The following is a 27707-nucleotide window of genomic DNA, read 5'->3' as shown; positions in this document are numbered from 1 at the left end:
TCAAGACTGGCCCGTATGGGCAGGGGTACCTTTACCTTTACCTATCCCTGTGGAGCCTTACTTTTTTCCTCGAGGTACCTTCTTTCGGCCGTTGCTTTTTCTCTGGTCCTTGCAGTGTCTCCACTCAGGAACGGGTGGCAATTCCTCCCACGAACTTGGCAAGATGTGCACTGGAACTGCTGACGCCGAAACCGAGCTGTTCACCGCAGGGACGCCTTGGACCCACATCCCTTATCCTCGGGGAATGCTGTTTTTCCCGGCCAACGCACCAAGAAATGTAGCTTTATGAGGCTTTGTCCTCGGGTGGGAAAAATATTGCGCCCGGGAAAGGGAAGTGGGAGTCAACAGACACTCAAGGAATGAGAGGAAAAGCTTTATTTCTACCATCGATGAACTGGTAGAAGGAGCAAGTGTGATAACTCACAAAAACATGCACGAGTTCACAGTCATGTGCACAGAGCATATATTCCCCTTCCAGTTCCCTCCCCTTTCTCCTCCCTCAGGAGTCCTGCCTTGAGTTCCCCTGAGCATGAACAGAAAGCTCCTGTCTTGGGACTCTTCCCAGGAAAGGGGAATGAGAACAGTTCGGCATGTCCAAGATGTTGCAACTTGTTGTTGTTGTTTAGTCGTTTAGTCGTGTCCGACCCCTCGTGACCCCATGGACCAGAGAACGCCAGGCACTCCTGTCCTCCACTGCCCCCCGCAGCTTGGTCAGACTCATGCTGGTAACCTCGAAAACACTATCCAACCATCTCGTCCTCTGTCGCCCCCTTCTCCTTGTGCCCTCCATCTTTCCCAACATCAGGGTCTTCTCCAGGGAGTCTTCTCTTCTCATGAGGTGGCCAAAGTACTGGAGCCTCAGCTTCACAATCTGTCCTTCCAGTGAGCACTCGGGGCTGATTTCCGTCAAAATGGAGAGCTTTGATCTTCTTGCAGTCCATGGGACTCTCAAGAGTCTCCTCCAGCACCATAATTCAAAGGCATCCATTCTTCGGCGATCAGCCTTCTTTATGGTCCAGCTCTCACTTCCATACATCACTACTGGGAAAACCATAGCTTCATGGATCACTGCCTTGCCGTGGCGAAGGGGCTTGAAGAACTCAGAGAAGCTATGAACTATGCCGAGCAGGGCACCCAAGATGTTGCAACTAGAATGAGATAAAAGTCAGTTCTCAGGCCTGCTCTGACATTCATTAACTTTTTGAAGCCTTCTCGTGCTGATAAAAGTAAAGGTTTTGCCTTGCAACAGCAGAGCAAATGAGCAGATGCTTAGCTGCTGAGAAAATGATTTTTGAAAAGCTTTGAGAAGCTTTGAGCCTGCTTTGGGGGGGGGTGACTTCGGGCCTAGGTGGGGTCACCTGTCCTCACCTCCTTCAGAAGAAGCCCCGGATAAAATGAAATGTGAGGTAAGAAAATATACAGTGGTGCCCCGCAAGACGAACGCCTCGCAAGACGGAAAACCCGCTAGGCGAAAGGGTTTTCCGTTTTGGAGGCGCTTCGCAAAACGAATTTCCCTATGGGCTTGCTTCGCAAGACGAAAATGTCTTGCGAGTTCCTGTGGGTTTTTTTTCCTCCCCCCCCCCTTTTCCTAAGCCGCTAATCCGCTTATCAGCTGATCCGCTGATAAGCCGCTTAACAGCTGATCGCTAAAAGCCACTAAACCGCTAATAGCGCTAATCCGCTCAGCTGTCAATGGGCTTGCTTCGCAAGACGAAGAAACCGCTAGACGAAGAGCCTCACGGAACGGATTAATTTCGTCTTGCGAGGCACCACTGTATTTGTTTATTGAAAACTGGCTCAAGAGTTGGATTGTAGAAGCTTCTCAGCTCTAATTCTGCAGTAGAAAAGAGTGTAACCAGGGATGTGTAACCTTGCTGCGATTCTGCAAAGGGTTACACAAAAGCTGGAGAATGCAGCCACAGAATTCAGCTCCCTAAGAATCTCAGGGTTCACTGGGGAGGTCACAGAATTCTGCCAGAAGCGGAAACGGACATTTCCGCAATTTGCACGTACTTCGGAGATCAGGAACGGAAATCACACAAGCTAATACAAGTGGTATTTTGCTCTTTTTAAATAATTTTTATTAAGTTTTCTACTTTACAATTTAAAATATTCATTAAACAACCTTAAAATGTCAATGACTTCCCTTCTTCTCTTTCCATGGTTCATTTTACATATCATAAATCCCTGCATTTTTACAGAAACCATACCATTCAGTATTCCATTATTATATCCATTAAAACTTATTTACACTGTTGAATTTATCTTAATGCTGCCAGTGTTTTCAAGCGTACACAATTCCCCCCCATATATTCAACAAACTTTTTCCAATCTTCTCTAAATGTATGTTCTTCTTGTTCTCTTATTCTATATGTTAAGTCCGCAAGCTGCACATATACCGTCAGCTTAAGTTGCCATTCTTCTTTAATTGGGACCTCGCTCGTTTTCCATTTTTGGGCTAACAAAACACGGGCCGCAGTAGTGGCATACAAAAATAACCTTTTTTGACACCTGGGAATTTCCATCTGAATTATCCCCAACAAAAAGGACTCTATGGTTTTTTTGGGAAATGTACTTTTAAACATTTTTTTCCAATTCATTATAATTTTTTTCCCATACAAGTGGTATTTACAATTATTTATTTATTTTTTAGTCCACAAACATTACATAAATAATTATCTTCTGATGCTTCCCTTCCACTGAGATTAATTACACAATTCATTACATTACTTCCAGGCTACAGCAAACAGCGAAAGAAGGTGTGTTTTTTCCAGAAGCTGAACTGTAGCAGAACAGGAACGGCACTGTTTGAGACGAACCCAGGACAGGACAAAAATCACTGCCTTTCCCTGCCCAACCGAGCTTTCATTTGGGAGTTTCTAGCCCTCATGACTGCAAAGAAAAATACTCGAAAACATGTGGGCAATGTCGGACAAAACCTCTAATTTTTTCCACCTTCGCCACATTAAGCAGTTGGTCCCTTACCTTTCCCGCCCCGACCTGGCCACAGTGATTCCATGTGATGGCCACCTCCAGGCTTGACTACTGTAATTCACTCTACACGGGGCTGCCCTTGAAGCTGTCCCAGAAACGTCAGTGGGTGCAGAATGCAGCAGCGAGGCTCCTTACAGGGTCCCTGCCATGGGAGCATATTCACCCAGTGCTTTACCAGTTGCACTGGCTGCCTGTGGAATACAGGGTCAGATGCTGTACCCAATACAGGTGCTGGTTTTGACCTTTAAAGCCCTTTATGGCTTAGGGCCCTTGTACTTACGGAACCGCCTCTCCTGGTATGGCCCGCGGATGACCTTAAGGTCCACGAACAACCATAGTTTAGAGGTCCTGGGCCCTAAGGAAGTCAGATTATCCTCCACCAGGGCCAGGGTCTTTTCAGTGGTAGCTCCGACCTAATGAAATGCCCTGTCCCATGAGACCAGGGCCCTGTGGGATTCAGCTTCCTTCCGTCGAGCCTGTAAGACAGAGCTACTCCGCCCATTCAATTTGAACTTAGCCTGATCTTTTATTCCCCTTCCCTCCCCCTCCCCTTTTTATGAAGATTACCCGCTCTGGGATCCCACAGCTCATTCTCCCCTGGTCTCCTCGCTGGCCCAAATACGACTAATTTAGCCAGCTAGCCCTGGTGATCATCTAATGTTTATTGGGTGGATTTTCCCCCTAAATTGATTTTTGAATTCTGAATTTATTGTTATTTACGTTTTATACTGTATTTTATGCTGTTTTTCGTTGCATCAGTGAAGTGTTTTAAATTTGTTGTTAGCCAGCCTGAGCCCGGTTTTCTGAACCGGGAAGGGCGGGGTATAAATAAAAACATTTATTATTATTATTATTATTATTATTATTATTATTATTAAAGCAGAGGAGGAATTGATGAGAGATGTCCAGCAGGCAGAGGAAGGATGGACTGAACAAACCTTTGACTAAGACTGCATGACTGCAGGTACTGGGGGGAGGGAGTTGGGCTTTTCTGAAGTTTATCACAGAGAGGGCAAGAAGAAAGCAGGCCACCCTCTTTACACTTTTTGCTTGCTCTCTTGCAAACAGCACCTCCATGCCTCCCCCCCCCCCCCCCCCCGCTCTGTGGGAAAGAAGCAGTTTGGTCTACACACATCTAGCCCTGTCCCCCATCACCACCCCCTATTAAGTCCCCAAACGCTGTACAGGGGAAAGCAGCGGGGAGAGAGGGTCACAACTCGTCGGCCTGTTCCAGGACCCCCTTGCTGGGCTGGCCAGAGTCTGCCCAGGCCATGGCTGCCAAGCTGTGCCCAACGTGTTCCCTGGGGCCTTCAAGTCCCTCTAAGTGCGAGTAGGTGATCTCGTGCAAAGGCTCGGTGCTGTTGCTCACCACGGCTTCTCCAGCGTCGTGGTGCCTTGACAAGACGTGGTGCCTTACGACCAGGTTTTTGAGGGTTCCATCCTGCTCCGTGTGGCCTTTGTGGGTGTGTTGGGTCCAGAGGGGTTTCTCGGGCTCCTTGGAGCTCTGGTCGGCTTCCTTTGCCATGGGGTAGGCGACCCTGGAAGAAGCATCGTTGTTGAGGGACCTGGAAAAAACTGGAAAGAGGGGGGGGGGGAAAGGCAAGGCATGAGCGCCATGAGGGCCACATGGGCTCGAATATTCAGCGGGGCTCAGAGATTGAGGGGTCTGCCTTACAAAGAAGCATAGAATCGTATGATCTACTCCTGTGGCATTCCAAAGCAAAGGAAGGATTAAAGGTAAAGGGACCCCTGACCATTAGGTCCAGTCGTGGCCGACTCTGGGGTTGCGGCGCTCATCTCGCTTTACTGGCCAAGGGAGCCGGCGTACAGCTTCCGGATCATGTGGCCAGCATCACTAAGCCACTTCTGGCGAACCAGAGCAGCGCATGGAAACGGCATTTACCTTCCCACCGGAGCGGTACCTATTTATCTACTTGCACTTTGACGTGCTTTCGAACTGCTAGGTTGGCAGGAGGAGGGACCGAGCGACGGGAGCTCAAGACGTCACGGGGATTCGAACCGCCGACCTTCTGATCGGCAAGTCTTAGGCTCTGTTTTTTAACCCACAGCACCATCCACGTCCCTTCCTGGCCCTTAAGATCTATCTAAAGATTAACCAACTACATCAAAGAAGCTACCTACTATATTTTATGGCTCAGGATGCCTGATGAAGCAACTGGCCGGTGTTTAGAATGCTAACACGTGCCTGTCAGGCGTAGAAAATGAACAGGAGAGAAAATGGCCAGAAATGCAGAGGCTTGTGGGATTTGATCAGAAATTATTGTCAGTGATTCAAACCCAGTCAATGCCATGTTTTCATAGCGGACGCAATGGCTTGATGCATATTTTATAATTCCTCATAGTAATCCCATCTGATCCCCACACTCTGGATATTTGCACTCTTACAACTCCAAGCCACTGCAATGTAGGAATCTCAACGAAAGCATCCGTGACTGATGGCCACCCAACCTCTGCTTTAAAACCTCCAAAGGAGGAGAGTCCACCACCTTCTGAAGAAGACCATCGCCCTGCCAAACAGCTCTTCCCATCAGGAAGGTGGCTATCCTGTCGCCTCTCAGTTTTCTGTTTCCCAGGCTAAACATACCAGACTCCCTCAACCATGCCTCATAAGGCTTGGTTTCCAATCCCTGTATTACCGTATTTTTCGCTCTATAAGACGCACCCAACCATAAGACACACCTAGTTTTTAGAGGAGGAAAACAAGCAGTGCAAAGCCTCTTGAGCGAAGAGGCAGGAGCGCTCCCGCTGCCCCGAAGAGGCTTCGCATGGCTAAGCCAGAAGCTAGAACAGCGAGAGGGAGCACTGCGCAGCAATATTTCCCCTGCATTCCAAATACCGTATTTTTCGCTCAATAAGACGCACCAGACCACAAGACGCACCTAGTTTTTGGAGGAGGAAAACAAGAAAAAAGGTATTCTGAATCTCAGAAGCCAGAGCAGCAAGAGGGATCGCTGCGCAGTGAAAGCAACGACCCCTCTGGCTGTTCTGGCTTCTGGGATAGCTGCGCAGCCTGCATTTGCTCCATAAGACGCACACACACCTTTCCCCTTACTTTTTAGGAGGGAAAAGGTGCGTCTTATAGAGCGAAATATACGGTACATTGAACTAATCTGTAATCATTTGGAAAATGTATAAAGAAATAATTGGCATACATCCCGGATTGGAATGGAGTTCGGAGGAAGCTGCGCTGATAAAAAGGCAGTTGGAAAAATATATACTAACAAAGCTGTATTCGACGGATGAAAGTACACGATGTTTGACATGATTGAGAATCGTGGACTCGGGGGCGGAGAATTACAAAGCGTCGAAATTGAGATGTGGAAAATATGGGAACAATGGGGAGAGGAAGGACTGAGATGCGGAGAGAAGCTTCAGAGATCCAGACCGTGGGGAGCTCCGAAAAATTAATGATTATAATTTGGTCTTTTTTATTTTTTGTGTTTTAATTGGAGTATTATGATTGGATATATTAATTGGATGTTTTTTATTGGAAAATCAATAAAAATGATTTTTTTTAAAAAAAGAAATAGTTGGCATAAGGCTTGGTCTCCAGGCCCTTGACCATCTTGGAACTTGAAATAATAATAATAATAATAATAATAATAATAATAATACCACCTTGCCCATCTGGCTGAGTTTCCCACCCATCCTCTGCTGAAAAACCTCCAAATTAGGTATGTTTGCAAGCCCCAAATTAGGCATAGAATCATAGAATCCTAGAGTTGGAAGAGACCACAAGGGCCATTGAGTCCAACCCCCTGCCAAGCAGGAAACACCATCAGAGCACTCCTGACATATGGTTGTCAAGCCTCTGCTTAAAGACCTCCAAAGAAGGAGACTCCACCACACTCCTTGGCAGCAAATTCCACTGTCAAACAGCTCTTACTGTCAGGAAGTTCTTCCTAATGTTTAGGTGGAATCTTCTTTCTTGTAGTTTGGAGCCATTGCTCCGTGTCCGCTTCTCTGGAGCAGCAGAAAACAACCTTTCTCCCTCCTCTATGTGACATCCTTTTATATATTTGAACATGGCTATCATATCACCCCTTAACCTCCTCTTCTCCAGGCTAAACATGCCCAGCTCCCTTAGCCGTTCCTCATAAGGCATCGTTTCCAGGCCTTTGACCATTTGGGTTGCCCTCCTCTGGACACGTTCCAGTTTGTCAGTGTCCTTCTTGAACTGTGGTGCCCAGAACTGGACACGGTACTCCAGGTGAGGTCTGACCAGAGCAGAATACAGTGGCACTATTCCTTCCCTTGATCTAGATGCTATACTCCTATTGATGCAGCATGTTTGCCATTAAATATGTACTGAATCATTCCCTCCCCAATACCTAGCTACTGAAGACAAAACAAGATGTTCCGTGCATCAAATATTCAGTGCCTCTGGCAATTTACTGTGTGTATGTGTGTGCTTGTCAGCCACTCATTTTCACCCAACCCATCGCTCACCTCTCACAGGTATGAAGTCTCCTTCCAACTCGGCTTTGTTGCGAGTGAAAGGTCTGATGGAGGGGAAGACGATCAGGGCAAAGGAAAGCAGCAGGACCTGAAAGGGGTGGGTGGGGGGCAGAAAGTAGAGTCAGGTGTCTGTCTTAAAAGGTAAAGGACCCCTGGACGGTTAAGTCCAGTCGCACACGACTCTGGGGTTGCAGAGCTCATCTCACTTTCAGGCCGAGGGAGACGGCGTTTGTCTGCAGACAGCTTTCCGGGTCATGTGGCCAGCAGTACTAAACTGCTTCTGGCGCAATGGGACACCGTGATGGAAACCAGAACGCACATAAACACCATTTACCTTCCCACCAGAGCAGTACCTATTTATCTACTTGCACTGGCGTGCTTTCGAACTGCTAGGTTGGCAGGAGCTGGGACCGAGCAACGGGAGCTCACCCCGACGTGGGGATTCGAACCGCCGACCTTCTGATCGGCAAGCCCAAGAGGCCCAGTGGTTTAGTCTTAGTCTTAGTTGTGCCTGTTAACTTCCACAGGGCCACTCTTGAGTAGGACATGGAGCCCAGCAACCTCTGAAGGGCCACGGGGTCTCTCTCCATCATTGGCCCGGACTGCTCAGGCTCATTCAAGCCTAGACTCATCCCAAAACCTGTCTTGAAAAGAGGCAGCGGGGAGGGAGAATAGACCAGCTTCTTCCACACCCACATGACACCCCACACACACTACCACGTACCGCAACGCAAGTCCCTGTTTGGGCTGCCTTGCCGCTTGACTGCATCACGAGTCCCTGGAGTTTCTTCAGTTGCTGCAGGAGGGACCTGGGAAGAAATTAGGTGGTGTTATGTACTGAGTTGAATAGGATCCAAAGTGCAGCAGTCTGATTGGTCCTAGAACAATAGGATCCAGAAGGCAGCAGTCTGATTGGCCCGCAGGAGCCACCCAATCCGACTCCAGGTGGAAGTGAATCTGCAACCTGATTGGCCTACAGGAGAATCCTGGAACTAGCCAATCACGTGGGGCCCATTGTGTAAAAAATGTATATAAAGCAGACATTTCGGGTGAACGTCCATTCCTCACTACTATGAGCTGAGTAAAGAGCATGAAATCCACACTCGACTCCCAAGTATATTTCAAGTGGATAACCAGGGATGGGTGTGTTTCTGTCCATTTTGGCGTCCTCACGTTTCTATTCTTAAATTCAGTCCTCCACACGTCCTACATCTGCGCAGGTACAGATGTCTCGTGGTCGCTCTTCATCCACCCCCCCCCTGCGAGTAATTGCTTCCTGGTTAAAAAGCAAAACTAAAACACCACCATGGAAGCAGGAAAACGACTTACAAGTTCTGCTTCTCCAAGTGAACGACCTTCCTTTGCAGCTCCTCGTTCTGAGCCGTGCAGGCGGACATCCTGGAAGACGCAAAGCGGGTGAGTAGTGTTGTGAACAAAAATCTGCCCTTTTCCCTTATGGGGTATCCAAGAGCCCATATAGAATCCTTACATAGGTTCCCTATTGGTAGGAGAGAATAACAGAGGCCAACCAGAGAATATTGAGAAGCAAAGCAACTGCAGTGGTGCCTCGCAAGACAAAATTAATCCGTTCCGCGAGTCTCTTCGTCTTGCAGTTTTTTCGTCTTGCAAAGCACGGCTATTAGCGACTTAGCGGCTATTAACGGCTTAGCGGCTTTAAGAAAAAGGAAACAAACTCGCAAGAACTCGCAAGACGTTTCATCTTGCGAAGCAAGCCCATTGGGAAATTCGTCTTGTGGAACGACTCAAAAAACAGAAAACTCTTTCGTCTTGCGCGTTTTTCGTCTTGCGAGGCATTCGTCTTGCGGGGCACCACTGTAGTAAGCTTGATCTTTATTGATCTGTTGCAACAGGGTGCTCCCCTCACATGCAGGAGAGGAGGAGGGACCCACAAAAATGCTGTGCAAGGGCTTATAAAGACTTTTGAAATTCCCATCCTGTAGATCAAGACCACCCCCAGAAACATCACACATACATCACAGAAGGGGTGTAAAACAGAACATTTGCATGTTGTTTTTCTCCTGTCGCTGTTTATCTCCTGTCTGGCAGGTTACTTGATTGGATTTCCTGGGGAGCCTGGCCAGTCTTTTGTAATGATAAATACTTATTTCCTGGGCCAGGTCACAGGCTCACACCCTATTCAGGCACAGACAAACCTTAAGACAGGATTTGTGAAGGAAAAGACAATGGGGAGGCTTTTTCAGTTTGACCTTGCAGAGAAAACATTTGCTCAGTTTAGGAATCAAAATGGTTCCAGGTTGGTCTTCCTGTGCTGATCTATGTATGTGCGGTTATGAACATTACCATATATCTAAGACCATAAAATTTCTATCACAGTAGGAAAGGATAGCAAGAAGCTCGGCCACCCCTTAAAAGTTCCTTGGAACTTAAAACACCCTGGTGGTTATCACCAATTGAAGCTTCGTTACTCAAACCGCTTGGCAGAAAGGGAAAGCGACCTACATATAGAGACCTGCTGAGGGATCAAGGAGGGAAATGAAAAGATTGTGAGGAAATTAAAGATCATTTTCAGAGTTGGTTACACTACAGACAATTGCATGAGATGCATAAGGACGATAACAAGAAAGGGTTCAAGTTATATAACTTCCAGATTTCAAAAGGAAGTTATAGAAGAAGTGGTGAAGCTGCTGAAAAAGGCATATAGTATTCTGCTAGAACGGGAAACAAAAGACGAGGCGGTCAAATCGGTCATGATCAAATGGGCACAAGATATAGGACATAATATACAATTTGAGGACTGGGGAAAATTGTGGAAAGTAGATCTGAAATTTACAGATTGTTCTCTTTTGAAAGAAAACTAGATGGAAATGATGTACAGGTGGTATATCGCACCAGTACAAATAGCAAAAATGTACAAAACCGGGTCAAACGTATGTTAGAAATGTAAAGAAAAAGAAGGCTGAGAAAACGAGGCGGCAAGATCTATGCACGAGGAGCAGAGAGAACGGAGCGTACAGTTTCCATTGGTGCCAGCGGCAGATTCCCTTTCCAATGCAAGCGACAACTTTGCAGAGCTTGCGCATGCACAGAAGAGCTAGATCGCATTTTGCGCATGCGCAGAAGCGCCAGATCGCAACCCGCACATGCACAGACGCGGCACTGCGGGTTGCAGGCACTGCGGGTTGTGAACGTGCTTCCGGCACGGATCACGTTTGCAACCTGAGTGTCCACTGTTTTAAGGGGTGAAAAGAAAGAAATTTAAGAAACCACAGAAAGAGGGGGAAGGAAGTCAAATTTTAGGGTGTCAGATTGATTGTAAAACTAACGAAATGTATAAATTTGAAAAGTATAAATAAATACAGTGGTGCCTCGCAAGACAAAAAGAATCCGTTTCGCGATTCTCTTCGTCTAGCGGTTTTTTCGTCTTGCGAAGCAAACCCATTGACGGATTAGCGGATTAGCGCTATTAGCGGCTTTTAGCGGCTTATCGGTTTAGCGGATAAGCAGATAAGCGGCTTTGCGGCTTAGAAAAAGGGGGGAAGGGGGGGACCGCAGGAACTCGCAAGACATTTTCGTCTTGCGAAGCAAGCCCATAGGGAAATTCGTTTTGCGAAGCACCTCCAAAACGGAAAACCCTTTCGTCTAGCGAGTTTTCCGTCTTGCGAGGCGTTCGTCTTGCGGGGCACCACTGTATATCAAACTGAACTGAACACTAAACTCAAAAATCTCAGCTTTCACATCTACTTTCCCCCTTCCTTATCGGACTACGAAGAAATTCTGCAGGAAGAGGGCACAGAGAGTTGACTTACCGGCTCTCTAGTCCGTCAATATACTCTTTCTTCTTCTTCCGACTTTCCTGCGCCGACTGCTTGTTCCGGATCTTTCGGCGAATCTTCTTGAGGACTCTCTCCTCATACTGCAAGGTGCAAAGGAAACAGCTTAACAGCTGGATTCTAGTCATGGGGCTACTAACTAGATTTTTATTTTATTTTTTCTGCAGCCGGCTTAAAGTAGGCATGGGAAAATATGTCCATTTCAATTTCTCATTTCCCCCGCTTTTCTGTACTGCATTTCTATTTGGGTTTGTGAATTAACTCTTGGAAATTCACAAACGGTGGCAGAGGGATGCAAAGGCCCTTCATCTCCCAGTTCCAGCTTGGCGTGATACTCAGGTGTAATGATCTCAGGCAGGCAAGCAAGCAGTTTTGTGTACATTTATTTACAACTTGCGGGGACGCGGGTTGCCGATCAGAAGGTGGGTGGTTCGCTAGGACTTGCCGATCAGAAGGTGGGTGGTTCGAATCCCCGCGACAGGGTGAGCTCCCGTTGCTCGGTCCCTGCTCCTGCCAACCTAGCAGTTCGAAAGCACTTCAAAGTGCAAGTAGATAAATAGGTACCACTCCGGCAGGAAGGTAAACGGCGTTTCCGTGCGCTGCTCTGGTTTGCCAGAAGCGGCTTAGTCATGCTGGCCACATGACCCGGAAGCTGTACGCCGGCTCCCTTGGCTAGTAAAGCGAGATGAGCGCTGCAACCCCAGAGTCGGCCACGACTGGACCTAATGGTCAGGGGTCCCTTTACCTTTACCTATTTACAATTTACATCATGGGTAGGCAAACTAAGGCCCGGGGGCCGAATCCGGCCCAATCGCCTTCTCAATCCGGCCCCCGGACGGTCCAGCAATCAGCGTGTTTTTACATGAGTAGAATGTGCCCTTTTATTTACAATGCATCTCTGAGTTATTTGTGGGGCATAGGAATTCGTTCTTTTTTTTTTTTTTCAAAATATAGTCCGGCCCCCACAAGGTCTGAGGGACAGTGGACCGGCCCCCTGCTGAAAAAGTTTGCTGACCCCTGATTTCCATCCAGAGAGCGGCTCTGGGCCTGCCGCCCTTAGCTATGAGTTGGTCACTCTGAGTTTCCGCCCCGTCACAGCACGAAGGGCACCGAAGTCCAGTCCTTCCTCTCTTACACTTCTGTTGCATTTTAACCCTTTCAGCTCTTCTGGTTCGAGAAGGTGGGTGAACAACCCTCACCCCTTGCTATCAAACGAAGATCCCTATAAACCAGGGCTAGTCAATTTTTTATACCTACCGCCCACTAATGCATCTTTCTTGATGGTAAAATTTCCTTACCGCCCACCAGTGCTTGATGGATTCAGCTTGTGCCGTAGAACCCCACACCGCCCACCTAGAATCCTGAAACGCCCACTAGTGGGCGGTAGGGACCAGGTTAACAACCCCTGCTCTAAACACTGCCTGCCTCCTGGTTGCATAGCAACCCCCTCAGTGTCATCTATCTCCTCCCCTCTCTCTGCCTGTGAGCTTTCCGAGTCTGGGAACTCTTGGTGAATAGGGGCCGAACTAGCCCACTCCTGCTCTGGCTGCAATTCCTCATCTCCAGAGTCTCCTTTTGTACAGGCATTTCTTCGTCTCCAGAGTCGGACTCTTCCCAGGCGTTCGATTCAGCCACGTCCCTGACATCAGGTGAGGCAGGCAGGTGGGACGAGGAGTGCCTCTGGTTGGGATGGCAGCTGCAGAGGTGCCCCCATATTTTTTTGTGTGCCCATGGCCTTGGTAGCCCCCCTTGTCAGGTGTGCTTGCAGGAGCCAGGCCCTGTGACCAAAAGGACTTTGCAGGATTGGGGCCTTCCTAAGTTTGTTCTGAAGATGCAAGGCGCGGCCGCACAGGTAAGGCCGATTGGTAACTCACAGCACCTGGTGGCAAGAGCTGGCAAGGGATATAAGGTCAGCATTTTCCTTCGGTAACACGTTCCCTGCCTTGCTGCGTTTGGCTCCTTGACTCCTTGCTCCTCGGACCCCTGACTTTGTGACTCCTTTATTCCTGACCCTCGGACCCCTGACTTCGTGACTCCTTGCTTCCTGACCCTCGGACCCCTGACTTCATGACTCCTTGCTTCTTGCCCCTCGGATCCCTGACTTCATGACTCCTTGCTTCCTGACCCTCGGATCCCTGACTTCGTGACTCCTTGCTTCCTGACCCTCGGACCCCTGACTTCGTGACTCCTTGCTTCTTGATCCTCGGACCCCTGACTTCGTGACTCCTTGCTTCCTGACCCTCGGACCCCTGACTTCGTGACTCCTTGCTTCCTGACCCTCGGATCCCTGACTTAGTGACTCCTTGCTTCTTGACCCTTGGACCCCTGACTTCGTGACTCCTTGCTTCTTGATCCTCGGACCCCTGACTTCGTGACTCCTTGCTTCTTGATCCTCAGACCCCTGACTTCGTGATTCCTTGCTTTCTGACCCTCGGACGCTTGCCTCCTGACTCTTGGCTTCTGGACCCCCGTTCCTGCTCCCTCCCCGCCATCTTGCCCCCGGTCCTGACATCCCCTGCCGGGACTTCGATCGCCCGTGAACTGGACCGTGACACCCCTCCCTCACTACGCCCCTGGGCCAATGGCCCATCTAAGCCACAATCCTGTCCTCACAGTGGCTGCCCAGACGCCTGTGCGAATCCTGCATGCACAAGAGCCCTCTCTACTCCTGCAGTTTCCAGAAATTGGGGCATTCTCATTGAGGCAACTGGTTGGCCAATGCAAGAAGAGGATGATGGACCAGATGGTCCAGCCTTTGGCCTGGTGTAGCATTGGGCCTGAAGTTTGCCTCACCTTGGTGAGAGGCAGCTGGGTGGGTAGAGTCACTCCTTCCTTGGCCAATAGCTTCTTCTCATCCTCGGTCAGGACCAGTTCCTGGCAGGTCCCGGGGGTTTGTCTCAACAGCGATGGGTTCATGCCTTGCTGGTGCTGCAACATGACAAAGGGGCACATTAACCAAAGCTGAAGATGGCCGCTTACTAGGTTCTTCAACAGAAGACAGTACATGTACAGTGGCACCTCGGGATGCGAACGGGATCCGTTCTGGAGCCCCGTTCGCATCCCGAACGGAACTGTTATGTACTGAGTTGAATAGGATCCAAACTGCAGCAGTCTGATTGGTCCTAGAACAATAGGATCCAAAATGCAGCAGTCTGATTGGTCCTAGAACAATAGGATTCAGAATGCAGCAGTCTGATTGGTCCTAGAACAATGCAGCAGTATGATTGGTTGGCAGGAACCACCCAATCCAGCTCCAGATGGAAGTGAATCCACAACCTGATTGGCCTACAGGAGAATTCCGGAATTAGCCAATCACGTGCAGCCCATTGTGTAAATAATGTATATAAAGCAGATACTTTGAGGGGACTTTCATTCCCTCCTCACCACTATGAGCTGAATAAAGAGCATGAAATCCACTCTCGACTCTGAGTATATTTCAGGAACGCAAGATGCGTCGGTGCGTGCATGGGTTGCGTTTCGCCGCTTCCGCACGTGCGCGTGACGTCATTCTGACCGTCTTTGCATGCGCGAGTGGCGAATCCTGGAAGTAATGCGCTCCGTTACTTCAGGGTTGCCGCGGAGCGCAACTCGAACGCGCTCAACCCGAAGCACATTCAACTCGAGGTATGACTGTACTGTAAAAGCAAACCAGGATTTCTCGGAAGCCTTCTGACAGCTTTAGCCTGATTGTAATGATAATATAATAATAATTTATTATTTATACCCCGCCCATCTGGCTGGGTTTCCCCGGCCCCTCAGGGCGGCTTCCAACCGAATATTTAAAACAATACAACATCAGACATTAAAAACTTCCCTAAACAGGGCCACCTTCGGTTGTCTTTTAAAAGTAAAATAGTTGTTTATTGCCTTGACATCTGCTGAGAGAGTTCCACAGGGCGGGTGCCACCACCGAGAAGGCCCTCTGCCTGGTTCCCTGTAATCTCACTTCTCACAATGAGGGAACCGCCAGAAGGCCCTCGGCGCTGGATCCGGGCTAAACGATGGGGGTGGAGACGCTCCTTCAGGTATACTGGGCGTTTGAGGCCGTTTAGGGCTTTAAAGGTCAACACCATTGAGAGTCTCACCATCTCACAGCTGTTTGACAGCAGAAGGTCCTTTATGGTCAGGGTGCACGAATTCAGTCGGGAGGCGGCTTGTTCCTGCCTCTCCTCCGGGTAAAATCCTGCCTCCCACATATCTGCAAAAGAAGAAACAAAATGCTCAGAGCTGCTGCATTTTTAAAAAAATGGGGGGCGGAGGCATATAAGAAGCTTTTGGCATTAGAGTATCACAATGTGGGATCTTTGGAATTTTTAAAAAAATTAATTAATTAATTTTATTCCCGCCCCCCCCAACCAAATAATCGTATATACAACAACTCTGGGGAAGGGCTTGAAGAGGCCCCACCCCCCAAAAAATGTTTTTGGCATCATGGTATCACAGTGGGTGGCCTATGAGAGTACAGTGGTACCTTGGGTTACATACGCTTCAGGTTACAGACTCCGCTAACCCAGAAATAGTACCTCGTGTTAAGAACTTTGCTTCAGGATGAGAACAGAAATCATGCTCCGGCGGTGCAGCGGCAGCAGGAGACCCCATTAGCTAAAGTGGTGCTTCAGGTTAAGAACAGTTTCAATGTAAGAACGGACCTCCAGAACGAATTACGGTAAGTACTTAACCCGAGGTACCACTGTAATTGGAGGGGGGTTAAAATGTTTTTAGAAAAAATGAAAATGGTAAAAAATAATAATAATCAGGGGTCAAGCAGTTCAGTAGGAGATCAATAGGAAAAACAGTTTTTTTTTTTTTTAAAGTGCATTAAGATTATTTTAAAATGACCGGTTTTGGGAGGAGAGGCCACAGGTGAGCCATGCCTGTTCAGCATACATAACTCTTACGCTTTCCGCTGCTCCAGAGGGATGGGACTTGAAACAATGGGTTCAAATACTAGGAAGCAGATTCGGACTAAACATTAGGAAGAACTTTCTGACGGTAAGAGCTGTTTGACCGTGGCCTGGGCTGCTTCGGAAAGTGGTTGACGGGAGGTTTTTAAACAGAGGTTGGGTGGCCATCTGTCAGGGATTCTTAAGCTGTGATCCCTGCCTTGTAGGGGGTTGGACTAGATGACCCTCAGGGAACCCTTCCAACCCTTGTTGTTGTTGTTTAGTCGTTTAGTCGTGTCCGCCTCTTTGTGACCCCCTGGACCAGAGCACGCCAGGCACTCCTGTCTTCCACTGCCTCCCGCAGCTTGGTCAAACTTATGCTGGTAGCTTCAAGAACACTGTCCCACCATCTCGTCCTCTGGTGTCCCCTTCTCCTTGTGCCCTCCATCTTTCCCAACATCAGGGTCTTTTCCAGGGAGTCTTCTCTTCTCCTGAGGTGGCCAAAGTCTTGGAGCCTCAGCTTCAGGATCTGTCCTTCCAGTGAGCGCTCAGGGCTGATTTCCTTCAGAATGGAGAGGTTTGATCTTCTTGCAGTCCATGGGACCCTCAAGAGTCTCCTTCCAGCACCATAATTCAAAAGCATCCATTCTTTGGCGATCAGCCTTCTTTATGGTCCAGCTCTCACTTCCATACATCACTACTGGGAAAACCATGGCTTTAACTGTACGGACCTTTGTTGGCAAGGTGGTGTCTCTGCTTTTTAAGATGCTGTCTAGGTTTGTCATCGCCTTTCTCCCAAGGAGCAGGCGTCTTTTCATTTCGTGACTGCTGTCACCATCTGCAGTGATCATTTCCAACCCTACAATTCTCTGATCCTAAGCAAGGCGCTTAACACCAGGTCCTGGAGACCAAGGGCACTGCCCTGGCTGTCTCCGCATTTGGTGTGGGCTTCAATCACATACTGACAAGATTCAGGTGATGCAATTAAAATTGGCTGGCAAGCCTTGGAGGAACCTTCTCCCTCGAAAGGTCAGGCTTTTTAGAGATAAGGAAAGTGACAGGGCCAGGGCAGCAGCTGCTCTGACGCAAAAACGGCCATCTAATCTCCCTGCAAACAAATCAGGAGAAATAAGCCCCCTGGAAGCCCCAGCGATGTCCACTTTCCCTTCTGTTTTCCAATTTGTTTGCTCTGGTGCATTTTGCACGAAGACGAAAACAAGGTAAAAAAAGACAAGTTCGCAGGGTACCCCTCAGCTCGGCTTCTTTCTGGCTTTGCCCAAATGAAGAATGTGCAAGCCGGCAGGTCGTACGGAGGCTCAGCCCATCAGCCTTGCTTCCCACCAACCACTCACCCCAATAACGTATGGGGGGGGGGATCTCTGGCAGCAACACAGATGCCTGCAAACCGTTGCTGTGCAGAGACAAATATACAGTGGTGCCTCGCAAGACGAAAATAATCCATTCCGCGAGTCTCTTCGTCTAGCGGTTTCTTCGTCTTGCGAAGCATCCCTATTAGCGGCTTAGCGGATTAGCGCTATTAGCAGCTTAGCGGCTTAGTGGCTATTAGCGGCTTAGTGGCTAAGCGGCTATTAGCGGCTTAGAAAAGGGGGGGGAGGGGAAAAATTCTCAAGACTCGCAAGACGTTTTCGTCTTGCGAAGCAAGCCCATAGGGAAATTCGTCTTGCGAAGCGCCTCGAAAAATGGAAAACCCTTTCCTCTAGCGGGTTTTTTGTCTTGCGAGGCATTCGTCTTGCGGGGCACCACTGTACCACCCAATGTTCAAGATCAGGTTTCTCTCTTTCTGAGCTTAACTCGGGAGAGGAAGCCTACGCCGTGGAAAGGAGTGATTCATGCAGGTAAGTTAAAAAAATATATGGTAAAGGACTCCTGGACGGCTGAGTCCAGTCAAAGGCGACTCTGGGGTTGCAACGCTCATCTCGCTTTCAGGCTGAGGGAGCCGGAGTTGTCCACAGCCAGCTTGCCGGGTCATGTGGCCAGCAGAACTAAATGACTTCTGGTGCAACGGGACACCGTGACGGAAACCAGAGCACACGTAACACTGTTTACCTTCCCGTCACAGCGGTACCTATTTATCTGCTTGCGCTGGTGTGCTTTCGAACTGCTAGGTTAGCAGGAGCTGGGACAGAGCAACGGGAGCTCACCCTGTTGTGGGGATTCAAACCGCCAACCTTCTGATTGGCAAGCCCAAGAGGCTCAGTGGTTTAGACCACAGCGCCACCTCCTACTCTAAGCAAGGAACAATTAGGACAAAATAAATAAGCAAGGTTTTTGATTGACCATAAGGAAATTGAATAAACAAGGTCTGGAGGAGGAGGGAGAAGACATTTGATTAGTTAGATCTGCAACAATTTTTTTACAATCACGTGATGTATAAATTTTATGAAACAAATAATTCAATGAAACTGATGCAGCTGATCCAGCAATACCAACTTTCCAATTACCACTCCCCACCCACATCACGCCTTTTGCGTGGTCGCGCGCAGCCCCCCAGATCCCAGTGCGACTCCTGGTAGTTTGGGCTGGCTTCATCCTCCCCAAGCTGGATACCTGGAGGTCTCCGCCTACCTCAGCTAATTGCCCAATCCCGCCTGGGGAGGCGTTGCCAGGGGATTGGCCAGGTAAGCAGAGGGACCATCCTGCCCACACAACAGAAGGTGAATCTTGCCTGCAAAGTGGCAGTTGGCTCCAGAGCTTCTCCCACCCTCCCCTCCCTCAGTTAAGGCTTTTTTTGCAGGTTAACCTCTTCTGCACAGGTATGCAGGCGCTGCTACATCAGGGTCAGGGCCGGAAAGGAATTTTGCTGCATTGGCAGGTTTTGCCTTTCCCATAGCAAAACGTCACAACTTTGGCGGTTTCAGGCCTTGGGCAGAATCGTTTAGTCTACCTTCCTAAATGGGGGGGGGGCCTGAAGCAGTGACCCATGCCCCCCGTGCGGTGGTGATACCAGGGTTCTCCATTAAAGGGGTCTTGAGGGCAGGCATTGGCCATACGCCGAGAGGTTGTCATTGCTCTCCCCTCCAACGGCAGCAAAACGAGGGGCAGACTCTCTGCTTGAACATATGTTCTTCAGAGCCAGCCCAATCCCCACACATTCTGGATAACCCTGAAGTCTCCCAGATCCCCGGCTGGGAAGGATAAATGCCCAGTGCCTAAGCCAAGGTCTCCCTACATCTGAAACTTAATACAGCGGTGCCCCGCAAGACGAATGCCTCGCAAGACGGAAAACCCGCTAGACGAAAGGGTTTTCCGTTTTGGAGGTGCTTCGCAAAACGAATTTCCTATGGGCTTGCTTTGCAAGACGAAAATGTCTTGCGAGTTCCTGCGGTTTTTTCCCCCCTCCCCCCCTTTTTCTAAGCCGCTAAGCCACTTATCAGCTGATCCGCTAAGCCCCTAAGCTGCTTAACAGCTGATCCGCTAAGCCGCTTATCAGCTGATCCGCTAAGCCGCTAAGCCGCTTATCAGCTGATCCGCTAAACCCCTAAGCCGCTAATAGCGCTAAGCCGCTAATGGTCTTGCTTCGCAAGACGAAAAAACCGCAAGACGAAGAGACTCGCGGAACGGATTCTTTTCGTCTTGCGAGGCACCACTGTAAAGTTGTGGCCAGTTTTAATCCCGTAGCATGTTGTCTCGTTGTTATTCCGCTCTGGAATTGTGGGGACTCCGCCTGTCCATGCAAAGCTGTTTACACGCACTGTGGGAAAAGCTGGTCTAGCGAAAGTCGAAGGGGTCACTCACTGAAGTCTATAGACACCTCCGCTTCTCTAAGCTCAGCACCCGGCCCTTTCAGAACCGGGAGGGTCTGGCAGGAGTCCTGGTAGGCAGGGTACGCCAGGTCACTGTGCGAACCTCCGTCAGAGTAGGCCCCCGGGCTGCCCGTCGGCACGTAGTGAGGGGGGCTGTCCAGTTGGTCAGAGCTGGGGTCCTCGGAGATGCCGCTGTCGCTGGCCGCCGGGGACCAGCTTGGGGAGTCGAGGGTGGCATCTGGGACCCCCAAGATAGAATTGATGAAATCCTCGTTCTCTTGAGATTTCAGCAAACGCTGTAAAAAGACAGGCAAGTTGTTTGTTTAGTCACTTAGTCGTGTCCGACTCTTCGTGACCCCCTGGACCAGAGCACGCCAGGTCCTCCTGTCTTCCACTGCCTCCTGCAGTTTGGTCAAACTCATGCTGGTAGCTTTGAGAACACTGTCCCACCATCTTTGACTGTGTCGACCACAGCAAACTATGGCAGAAATGGGAGCGCCTGATCTGTCTCCTAAGAAATCTCTACGTGGGACAAGAAGCTACAGTTAGAACTGGATATGGAACAACTGACTGGTTCAAAATTGGGAAAGGAGTACGACAAGGCTGTATATTGCCTTGCTGCTTATTTAACTTATATGCAGAATTCATCATGCAAAAGGCTGGGCTGGATGAATCCCAAAAAGGAATTAAGATCGCCGGAAGAAATATCAACAACCTCAGATATGCAGATGACACAACCTAGATGGCAGAAAGTGAGGAGGAATTAAAGAACCTTTTAATGAGGGTGAAATAGGAGAGCGCAAAATATGGTAAGGAGTCGGTGAAAAAGGATGCCTGATCTCTCTGTTTGTGAGAGAGCTTTGCCTGGGAACTGTAGTTTAAGGGTGCTGGGTGTTGAATGGAAAACTACAGTTCCCACTTTTTCCTTGGGTGGGGTGCCACAGCTGTTCAAATTCATGGTGTTACAGAACTGGGGGGGGGGTGTCCCCCTAAACACTAAAATCAATAAATGCTAGGATTTTGGGGTTATTTGTGATAGGAAGGGGGAATATAAGCTGCAATGGTATTCCTGGCTGGCCTGGCCAAACTAGGGCTGTTAAGAGAGCCATCGTGGGAGGTTAAGAAGACAATGGAACTTTTTGCACCAGTTGTGACCAGAGACTGGAGATTTGGGAGGTTGCCTGGGTAAAACTGCTCTGGGGGAGGGCAAGGGGCTTCTGGGAAGAAGGTGGAGGAAAGGAAGAGAGATCCATCTTGGCGATGAAGGAGGAAGGGCTGCCTGCAATGCTTTGGGTCACGTGTAAGATCTGGACCGCCTCCGTGCAGACTGAGGCTGTAAATAGGCGAATAAACCCACAAGAGTCTTCGCAGTGCCTTGTGGTCTCCAAAGGGGAGCCCCTATGTTGGTGCCTGTTATGTACTGAGTTGAATAGGATCCAAATTGCAGCAGTCTGATTGGTCCTAGAACAATAGGATCCAGAATGCAGCAGTCTGATTGGTCCGCAGGAGCCACCCAATCCGACTCCAGGTGGAAGTGAATCCACAACCTGATTGGCCTACAGGAGAATCCCGGAACTAGCCAATCACGTGGGGCCCATTGTGTAAATAATGTATATAAAGCAGACTTCCATTCCTCCTCACTACTATGAGCTGAAAAAAGAGCATGAAATCCACACTCGACTCCGAGTATATTTCAGTGCCTGTAACCCCATGTGCTCTGGCCACTGCTTGGCAGAGAGAGGGGCCAGACACTGGGCTTTTGTGGTGTGGTTGTCGCCCGCAAGAGTGATCCCTGCACTGCAGGGGCTGGACTGGACCATAGCTGTCAAGCGTCCCTTATTTGGCGGGACAGTCCCTTATCCCAGCACCATGTCCCGCTGCTGCCCCTTATTGATGATGTCCCTTAAATAAGCTACTGAAGGTAATGGGGCCCTTTCTATGTCCAGCTGTGCTTTGTCAACAACAAATTGTTGCTGTTTTTTTTGTGCTGAATATATGCTATATGGTAATTTATGGACCTAATAGGTATCTAAACCCATTTGCATGCAACAAAAATGTATTTTATCAAAGTAATCGTTGATCCCTTATTTGGGCTGCTGATCCCTTATTTTCAAATCTGTAAGTTGACAGCTATGGACTGGACTGACCCTTGGACGTCCCTTCCAACCCCACTGTTCCATGAGTCCCTCTCTGCTTCTGTGTCGCTACAAGCTCTTAAACTCACGCTGTCTTCCAGGCCCATCCAAGCTGTCGTCGTTGACCCAATCTCCACGCTGCGAAGGACCCCGTCCTGCCGGTCAAAGAGGAGGTCCAGCAGCTCCATGCTGTCCAGGCTGGCGGCAGTCATGTCTGCAAGAGAGAGAGAAAGAGAGAGAGAGAGGAATCAGCATGGCCAGAAGCTCAGGACTCTGGGCCACATCCACAGCATTCATCACCATGCAGAAATAACAATAACAACAACAATAATAATTTATTATTTATACCCCACCCATCTGGCTGGGTTCCCCCAGCCACTCTGGGAGGCTTCCAACAAAATATTAAAAATACAATAAGACATCAGACATTAAACACTTCCCTAAACAGGGCTGCCTTCAGATGTCTTCTAAAAGTCAGGTACTGTGGTACCTCAGTTTACAAACTTAATCCGTTCTGGAAGTCCGTTCTTAAACCGAAATCATTGTTAAACCGAGGTGCGTTTTCCCTAATGAGGCCTCCCGCTGCCGGTGCCCTTTCACTATTCTGCTTCTGTTCTTAGACCAAGGTAAAGTTCACAAACCGGGACACTATTTCCGGTTTTGCAGAGTTCTTAAACCAAATAGTTCATAAACAGTGCTGTTCTTAAACTGAGGTGCCACTGTAGTTGTTGTATTTCCTTGACATCTGATGGGAGGGCGCCACCACCGAGAAGGCCCTCTGCCTGGTTCCCTGTAACTTTGCTTCTCGCAGTGAGGGAATCACCAGAAGGCCCTCGGAGCTGGACCTCGGTGTCTGGGCTGGACGATGGGGGTGGAGACGCTCCTTCAGGTCTACAGGGCAGAGTCTGTTTAGGGCTTTAAAGGTCAGCACCAACACTTTGAATTTTGCTCAGAAATATACTGGGAGCCGATGTAGGTCTTTCAAGACCAGTGTAACAACAACAACAACAATAACAACAACAACATATTATTTATACCCCGCCCATCTGGAAGCTTCCAACAAAATATTAAAATACAGTAATGCATCAAACATTAAAAGCTTCGCTAAACAGGGCTGCCTTCAGATGTCTTCTAAAAGTCTGGTGATAGTTTTCCTCTTTGACATTCTGATGGGCGGGCGCCACTACCGAGAAGGCCCTCTGCCTGGTTCCCTGTAACCTCACTTCTCGCAGTGAGGGAACCACCAGAAGGCCCTCGGTGCTAGACCTCAGTGTCCAGGTAAAAAAATGGGGGGAGGCCGTTTAGGGCTTTAAAGGTCAGCACCAGCACTCGGAATTGTGCTCGGAAACGTACCAGGAGCCAATGTCTGAGGACAAATGCCAGCTCTCTTGGCCAGATGAGGGCGGGTGGCGCTGTGGGTTAAACCATAGAGCCTAGGAGTTGCCGATCAGAAGGTTGGCAGTTCGAATCCCCGCGATGGGGTGAGCTCCTGTTGCTCTGTCCCTGCTCCTGCTAACCTAGCAGTTTGAAAGCACGTCAAAGTGCAAGTAGATAAATAGGTACCACTCCAGCGGGAAGATAAACGGTGTTTCTGTGCGCTGCTGTGGTTCGCCAGAAGCGGCTTAGTCATGCTGGCCACAGGACCCGGAAGCTGTGTGCTCTCTCCCTTGGTCAGTAAAGCGAGATGAGCGCCGCAACCCCAGAGTCGGCCGCAACTGGACCTAATGGTCAGGGGTCCCTTTACCTTTACCTACCGAAACATGCAGCATTTGAGATTAAGCACCAGTCTTTTTAGCCCATCATTGATTTTAATTATCTTTCAAATGTTTCCAAGACCGTTTTTTAACAGACTGAAAATGTTAATGTCCTATTTAAATCTTATTTTTTGGTAAACAGTTCAGAGGTTTTATTACAATCCAGCAGTACATACATTTTGGGGTGTTTTTTTACCCCAAACATGTTTAGTGCTTAGTTCGGTTTTATGGTGTGTGGTTTTGCAAAGGTGCTTTAAACAAATCCATCTAAAGAAAAGATGTAAAACATTTAAAATACGTGAAATAATCAGTATTAAACCACCAGGTTTTAACCTGAGCTTTGACACCAATTACACATTCTGCTACTGTGGCTCGGGCACAAGCTAATTCAGGCCCTGTGAGCAGAATTCATGTATGCACAATTTTCCAGTTCATGCCTACCCACAAAATCATAACTCTCCAGCAATTTTGAACATGTTCCCCCGCTTTGAAAGGGATACTTGCAAGCAAACGCAAATCCCACTGTAGCTGGGGCTGTTAATCCAAGCAAGCTTGTGTCATATGCTCACCTTACGCAGAGTAGACCCACCAAAGTTAATGAACATGAGGGATCAGGGCTGTGCCCAGCGTGAGCTGTTCTCGCCGCAGACCCACTGAAATTCACGAGCGTGACTAACTTAGGTCCAGTCATTCCAGTACGCAGCTCTGTTCCAAGTGGAACTAAAATTGGAAGCAAGCCCTAGGTTTGTTGGTTTCAATGGGTCTACTCTGAGCAGGATCTGCAGGGTGTGGGTCTGAGCCAGACGCAACCCAAACTGTTTGTTGTTTGCTTGCTCCAGCGGCTAACAGGCTTAACTCAATACACCACTCAACGTCCAATCTCTCCTCCACCCTCCCGTTTCCATCCTAACCTTCGTCCTCTTGTTTGCATTGCTCAGGTTTCCAAAGATGGCTCAGGTTGGGTCAAACAGTGGCGGGCGCGGTGGAGGGTTTTGCACCAAATCCTGCCACAAACCAAACTGCACCAACTCACCCCAGCCGTGTTTCGGCGACTTCTGCCTCCTTTGACGTGGCTGATGCCAAGCGGCCTTTATTCCAACTCGATGGCGGCGTCTCTGGCTGAGTTTTTCTCTCCTCCTGTCTCCCTTGGGTGCCTCTGCCCCGAAACCTCCTTCCACTGTGTAGCAAAGTTTAAAGTCCAACTAAACAAAACAAAAAAAGCCAGCGTCAGGGGTCTAGAACGCCCTCCCCTCGTCCAATACACCAATGGGACCAAAGACTTGTCGTTGATGGGCAAAAAGAAGGAATTGGTGTCGCTGGGTCAAATTGAGTAACCGTTATCTAAATAGCTTTTGACCACCACCGCCCACACCTGCTCCTTCCCAGTCTGGGGTGGGCAGTGAGTCCATAGGGGCAAAGTCCTCCCTTGGGTTGTGTCGAGCGGCGAACTTTTACCTAGATTTCAAGAATAGCTTCCACTCCCTGAAAAAGAACAGCATGTTCAATAATTGCCTTCCAGGGTCAACCCTCCGGTCTGCCCTTTTTATTGCTATCAGGGCGGTCAGACGCAATCTATCTTTCCAGGTTTTCCGCTTCGTTGGAAAAAAAACAGAAGGAAAGAAACAAGAAAACCAAGGAAGACAAGAAAGTGGGTAGCAGCCATGTTGTAAACAAATATTGCCCTTTTCCCTTATGGGGTATCCAAGAGCCCATATAGAATCCTTACATAGGTTCCCTATTGGTAGGAGAGAATAACAGAGGCCAACCAGAGAATATTGAGAAGCAAAGCAGCTAGTAAGCCTGATCTTTATTGATCTGTTGCAACAGGGTGCTCCCCTCACTCGCAGGAAAGGAAGAGGACCCAGAAAAATGGTGCACAAGGGCTTATAAAGACTTTTGAAATTGCCGCCCTGTAGATCAAGACCATCCCCCAGATACATCATACCTACATCACAGAAAAGGTGGTCTAAAACAGAAATTTGAATGTTGTCTATCTCCTGTCTGGCAGGTTACTTGATTGGATTGCCTGGGGAGCCTGGCCAGTCTTTTGTAATGATAAATACTTAGTTCCTGGACCAAGTCAACCTATTCATATCTTAAATGTGCCCTTAAGACAGGATTTGTGAGGAAAGAGTCAATGGGGAGGTTTCCCACTTTGACCTTGCAGAGAAAACATTTGGTCAGTTTAGGAATCAAAATGGTTCCAGGTCGGTCTTCCTGTGCTGATCTATGTACGTGCTTGGTTGGTACGCTTATGAACATTACCATATATCTAAGACCTCAAAATTCCTATCACAGCCATCACATACCCAAGAGATCCTGGGACCGCTCTTTTAATACTGTTTGAGGCTGCTAAGATTTTGGGGCGGTCACACTGCTTCATTACCCTCCAGTGCCGATTCTGTAATGTCTTGCTGAAATCTCATTGCTTTTTATGCCGCAAATGTTCTGGTTTGTTTTTGTCCCGCGTCTTTTGCACTATAACGTTTTTAGCAATTGTCGCTTTCGCGAAAGGTTGCCCGGTTAGCTCCCAGGCGGAAACATTTTAAGGGAAGGGCTGTTGCTCAGTGGCAGAAAAACTAATAAGTCACAGAACAACTAATGAAGGAATCACAGAACCACTAAGAAAGCGGAAGAAACCATTAAGGTGTCTAGAACATGTTGCTGATTCAGCTCGCAAGTCCGGAGGGACCCCGGATCAGGACAGCATACCAGTCATAGCTTTGCCATGACAAATTCAAAAGATGCCATGTAGAAAGGTAAAGGTAAAGGACCCCTGACAGCTCAGTCCATTCGCAAACGACTCTGGGTTTGCGGTGCTCATCTCGCTTTATTGGCCGAGGGAGACGGCGCACAGGTCATGTGGCCAGCATGACTAAGCCGCTTCTGGCAAACCAGAGCAGCGCACGGAAACGCCGTTTACCTTCCCGCCGGAGCGGTACCTATTTATCTACTTGCACCGGTGTGCTTTCGAACTGCTAGGTGGGCAGGAGCTGGGACAGAGCGACGGGAGCTCACCCCGTCGCGGGGATTCGAACCGCCGACCTTCTGATCGGCAAGTCCTAGGCTTTGTGGTTTAAGCCACAGCGCCACCCGTGTCCCATACTGAATGGTATACAGTGGTACCTCGGGTTACATACACTTCAGGTTACATACGCTTCAGGTTACAGACTCCTCCAACCCAGAAATAGTGCTTCAGGTTAAGAACTTTGCTTCAGGGTGAGAACAGAAATCGGGCTCTGGCAGCGCGGCAGCAGCAGGATGCCCCATTAGCTAAAGTGGTGCTTCAGGTTAAGAACAGTTTCAGGTTAAAAACGGACCTCCGGAACGAAGTAAGTACTTAACCTGAGGTACCACTGTAGTTTCTGTAAAACATGAAGGCACTTATGATATGTAAAATGAACCTTGGAAAGAGAAGAAGTCACTGATATTTTAAGGATGTAAAAATTAGTACTTTAAATTGTAAAACCGAAAACCTAATAAAAATTTGAGAGAGAGAGAGAGAAATGAAAACTTGTGGGCTCAAAGACAGACCTGATAAAAGAGACAGATAGAAAAGAGACTGTCCTTGCTGTGTCCCATCAGGTGTCTATTTAAAAAAAGAAAAGAAGTGTTTAACCATCCGTGTTTTACCCTCTTGCCACAAAATCCATATTGACAGACTATTTTTACCATCACCGCAACCCTTCAGAGGCTCAGTGGCTCCATCCAGTGCTATTTACACCTCCTCTGGTGTTGTGCGCTCATTGGAAAAGCCCAATCCAGTGATAAAAAAACAGAAGCCTGTCTCCTTCCTGGAATCTGTGGGTTTTATTTTTATTATAGTTGCATAACCAGGCGCTGACAACACCAGATGCCCCTTGCACCCTTGCTCCTGCCCATCACA

At 48.6% G+C, this 27707-nt stretch overlaps 2 protein-coding genes and 1 long non-coding RNA gene across 3 annotated transcripts in view; 2 read left to right on the top strand and 1 right to left on the bottom strand.

Annotated features, from left to right (window-relative positions):
• The window catches only part of LOC307207309, a 249617-nt gene extending 244790 nt beyond the window's left edge, over window positions 1–4827 (top strand). The window contains exon 3 of the long non-coding RNA XR_013834631.1: window positions 4724–4827. This is a non-coding gene — a long non-coding RNA (uncharacterized lncRNA). The remainder of the gene's footprint in view (window positions 1–4723) is intronic.
• Window positions 1–26993, top strand: part of TNFAIP8L1 (TNF alpha induced protein 8 like 1) — a 150628-nt gene extending 123635 nt beyond the window's left edge. The window contains exon 3 of the transcript XR_013834580.1: window positions 26969–26993. The gene's annotated coding sequence lies outside the window, so the exon portion shown is untranslated. The remainder of the gene's footprint in view (window positions 1–26968) is intronic.
• On the bottom strand, window positions 2059–25391 carry CREB3L3 (cAMP responsive element binding protein 3 like 3). Its single transcript, XM_079960767.1, has 11 exons — window positions 25194–25391; window positions 24855–25023; window positions 22157–22281; window positions 19925–20228; window positions 15371–15483; window positions 14079–14213; window positions 11262–11368; window positions 8803–8871; window positions 8198–8282; window positions 7465–7561; window positions 2059–4569 (listed from the first exon to the last, which is right to left on the bottom strand). Exons 3-11 carry the CDS (start codon window positions 22277–22279, stop codon window positions 4205–4207), a joined length of 1398 nt encoding a protein of 465 aa, XP_079816893.1. The 5' UTR covers window positions 22280–22281; window positions 24855–25023; window positions 25194–25391; the 3' UTR covers window positions 2059–4204.
• Window positions 26994–27707: the final 714 nt, after the last annotated feature.

This window comes from Podarcis cretensis (assembly GCF_951804945.1).
Source record: "Podarcis cretensis genome assembly, chromosome: 18".
Taxonomy (NCBI): Eukaryota; Metazoa; Chordata; class Lepidosauria; order Squamata; family Lacertidae; genus Podarcis; species Podarcis cretensis.
Note: the sequence above shows the minus strand (reverse complement) of the source record. Positions and strands in the feature narration are given on the sequence as shown.

Excerpts from the sequence above, each read along its gene's own strand:
- CREB3L3 (XM_079960767.1), bottom strand. The coding sequence starts at position 22,279 with ATGACTGCCGCCAGCCTGGACAGCATGGAGCTGCTGGACCTCCTCTTT. Across the intron at positions 11,369-14,078 it reads CCCAGCTGCCTCTCACCAAG|TATGAGGAGAGAGTCCTCAA; the intron begins GTGAGGCAAACT and ends TGCACCTTGCAG. Across the intron at positions 7,562-8,197 it reads AAACAGGGACTTGCGTTGCG|GTCCTGCTGCTTTCCTTTGC; the intron begins GTACGTGGTAGT and ends CACCCCTTTCAG.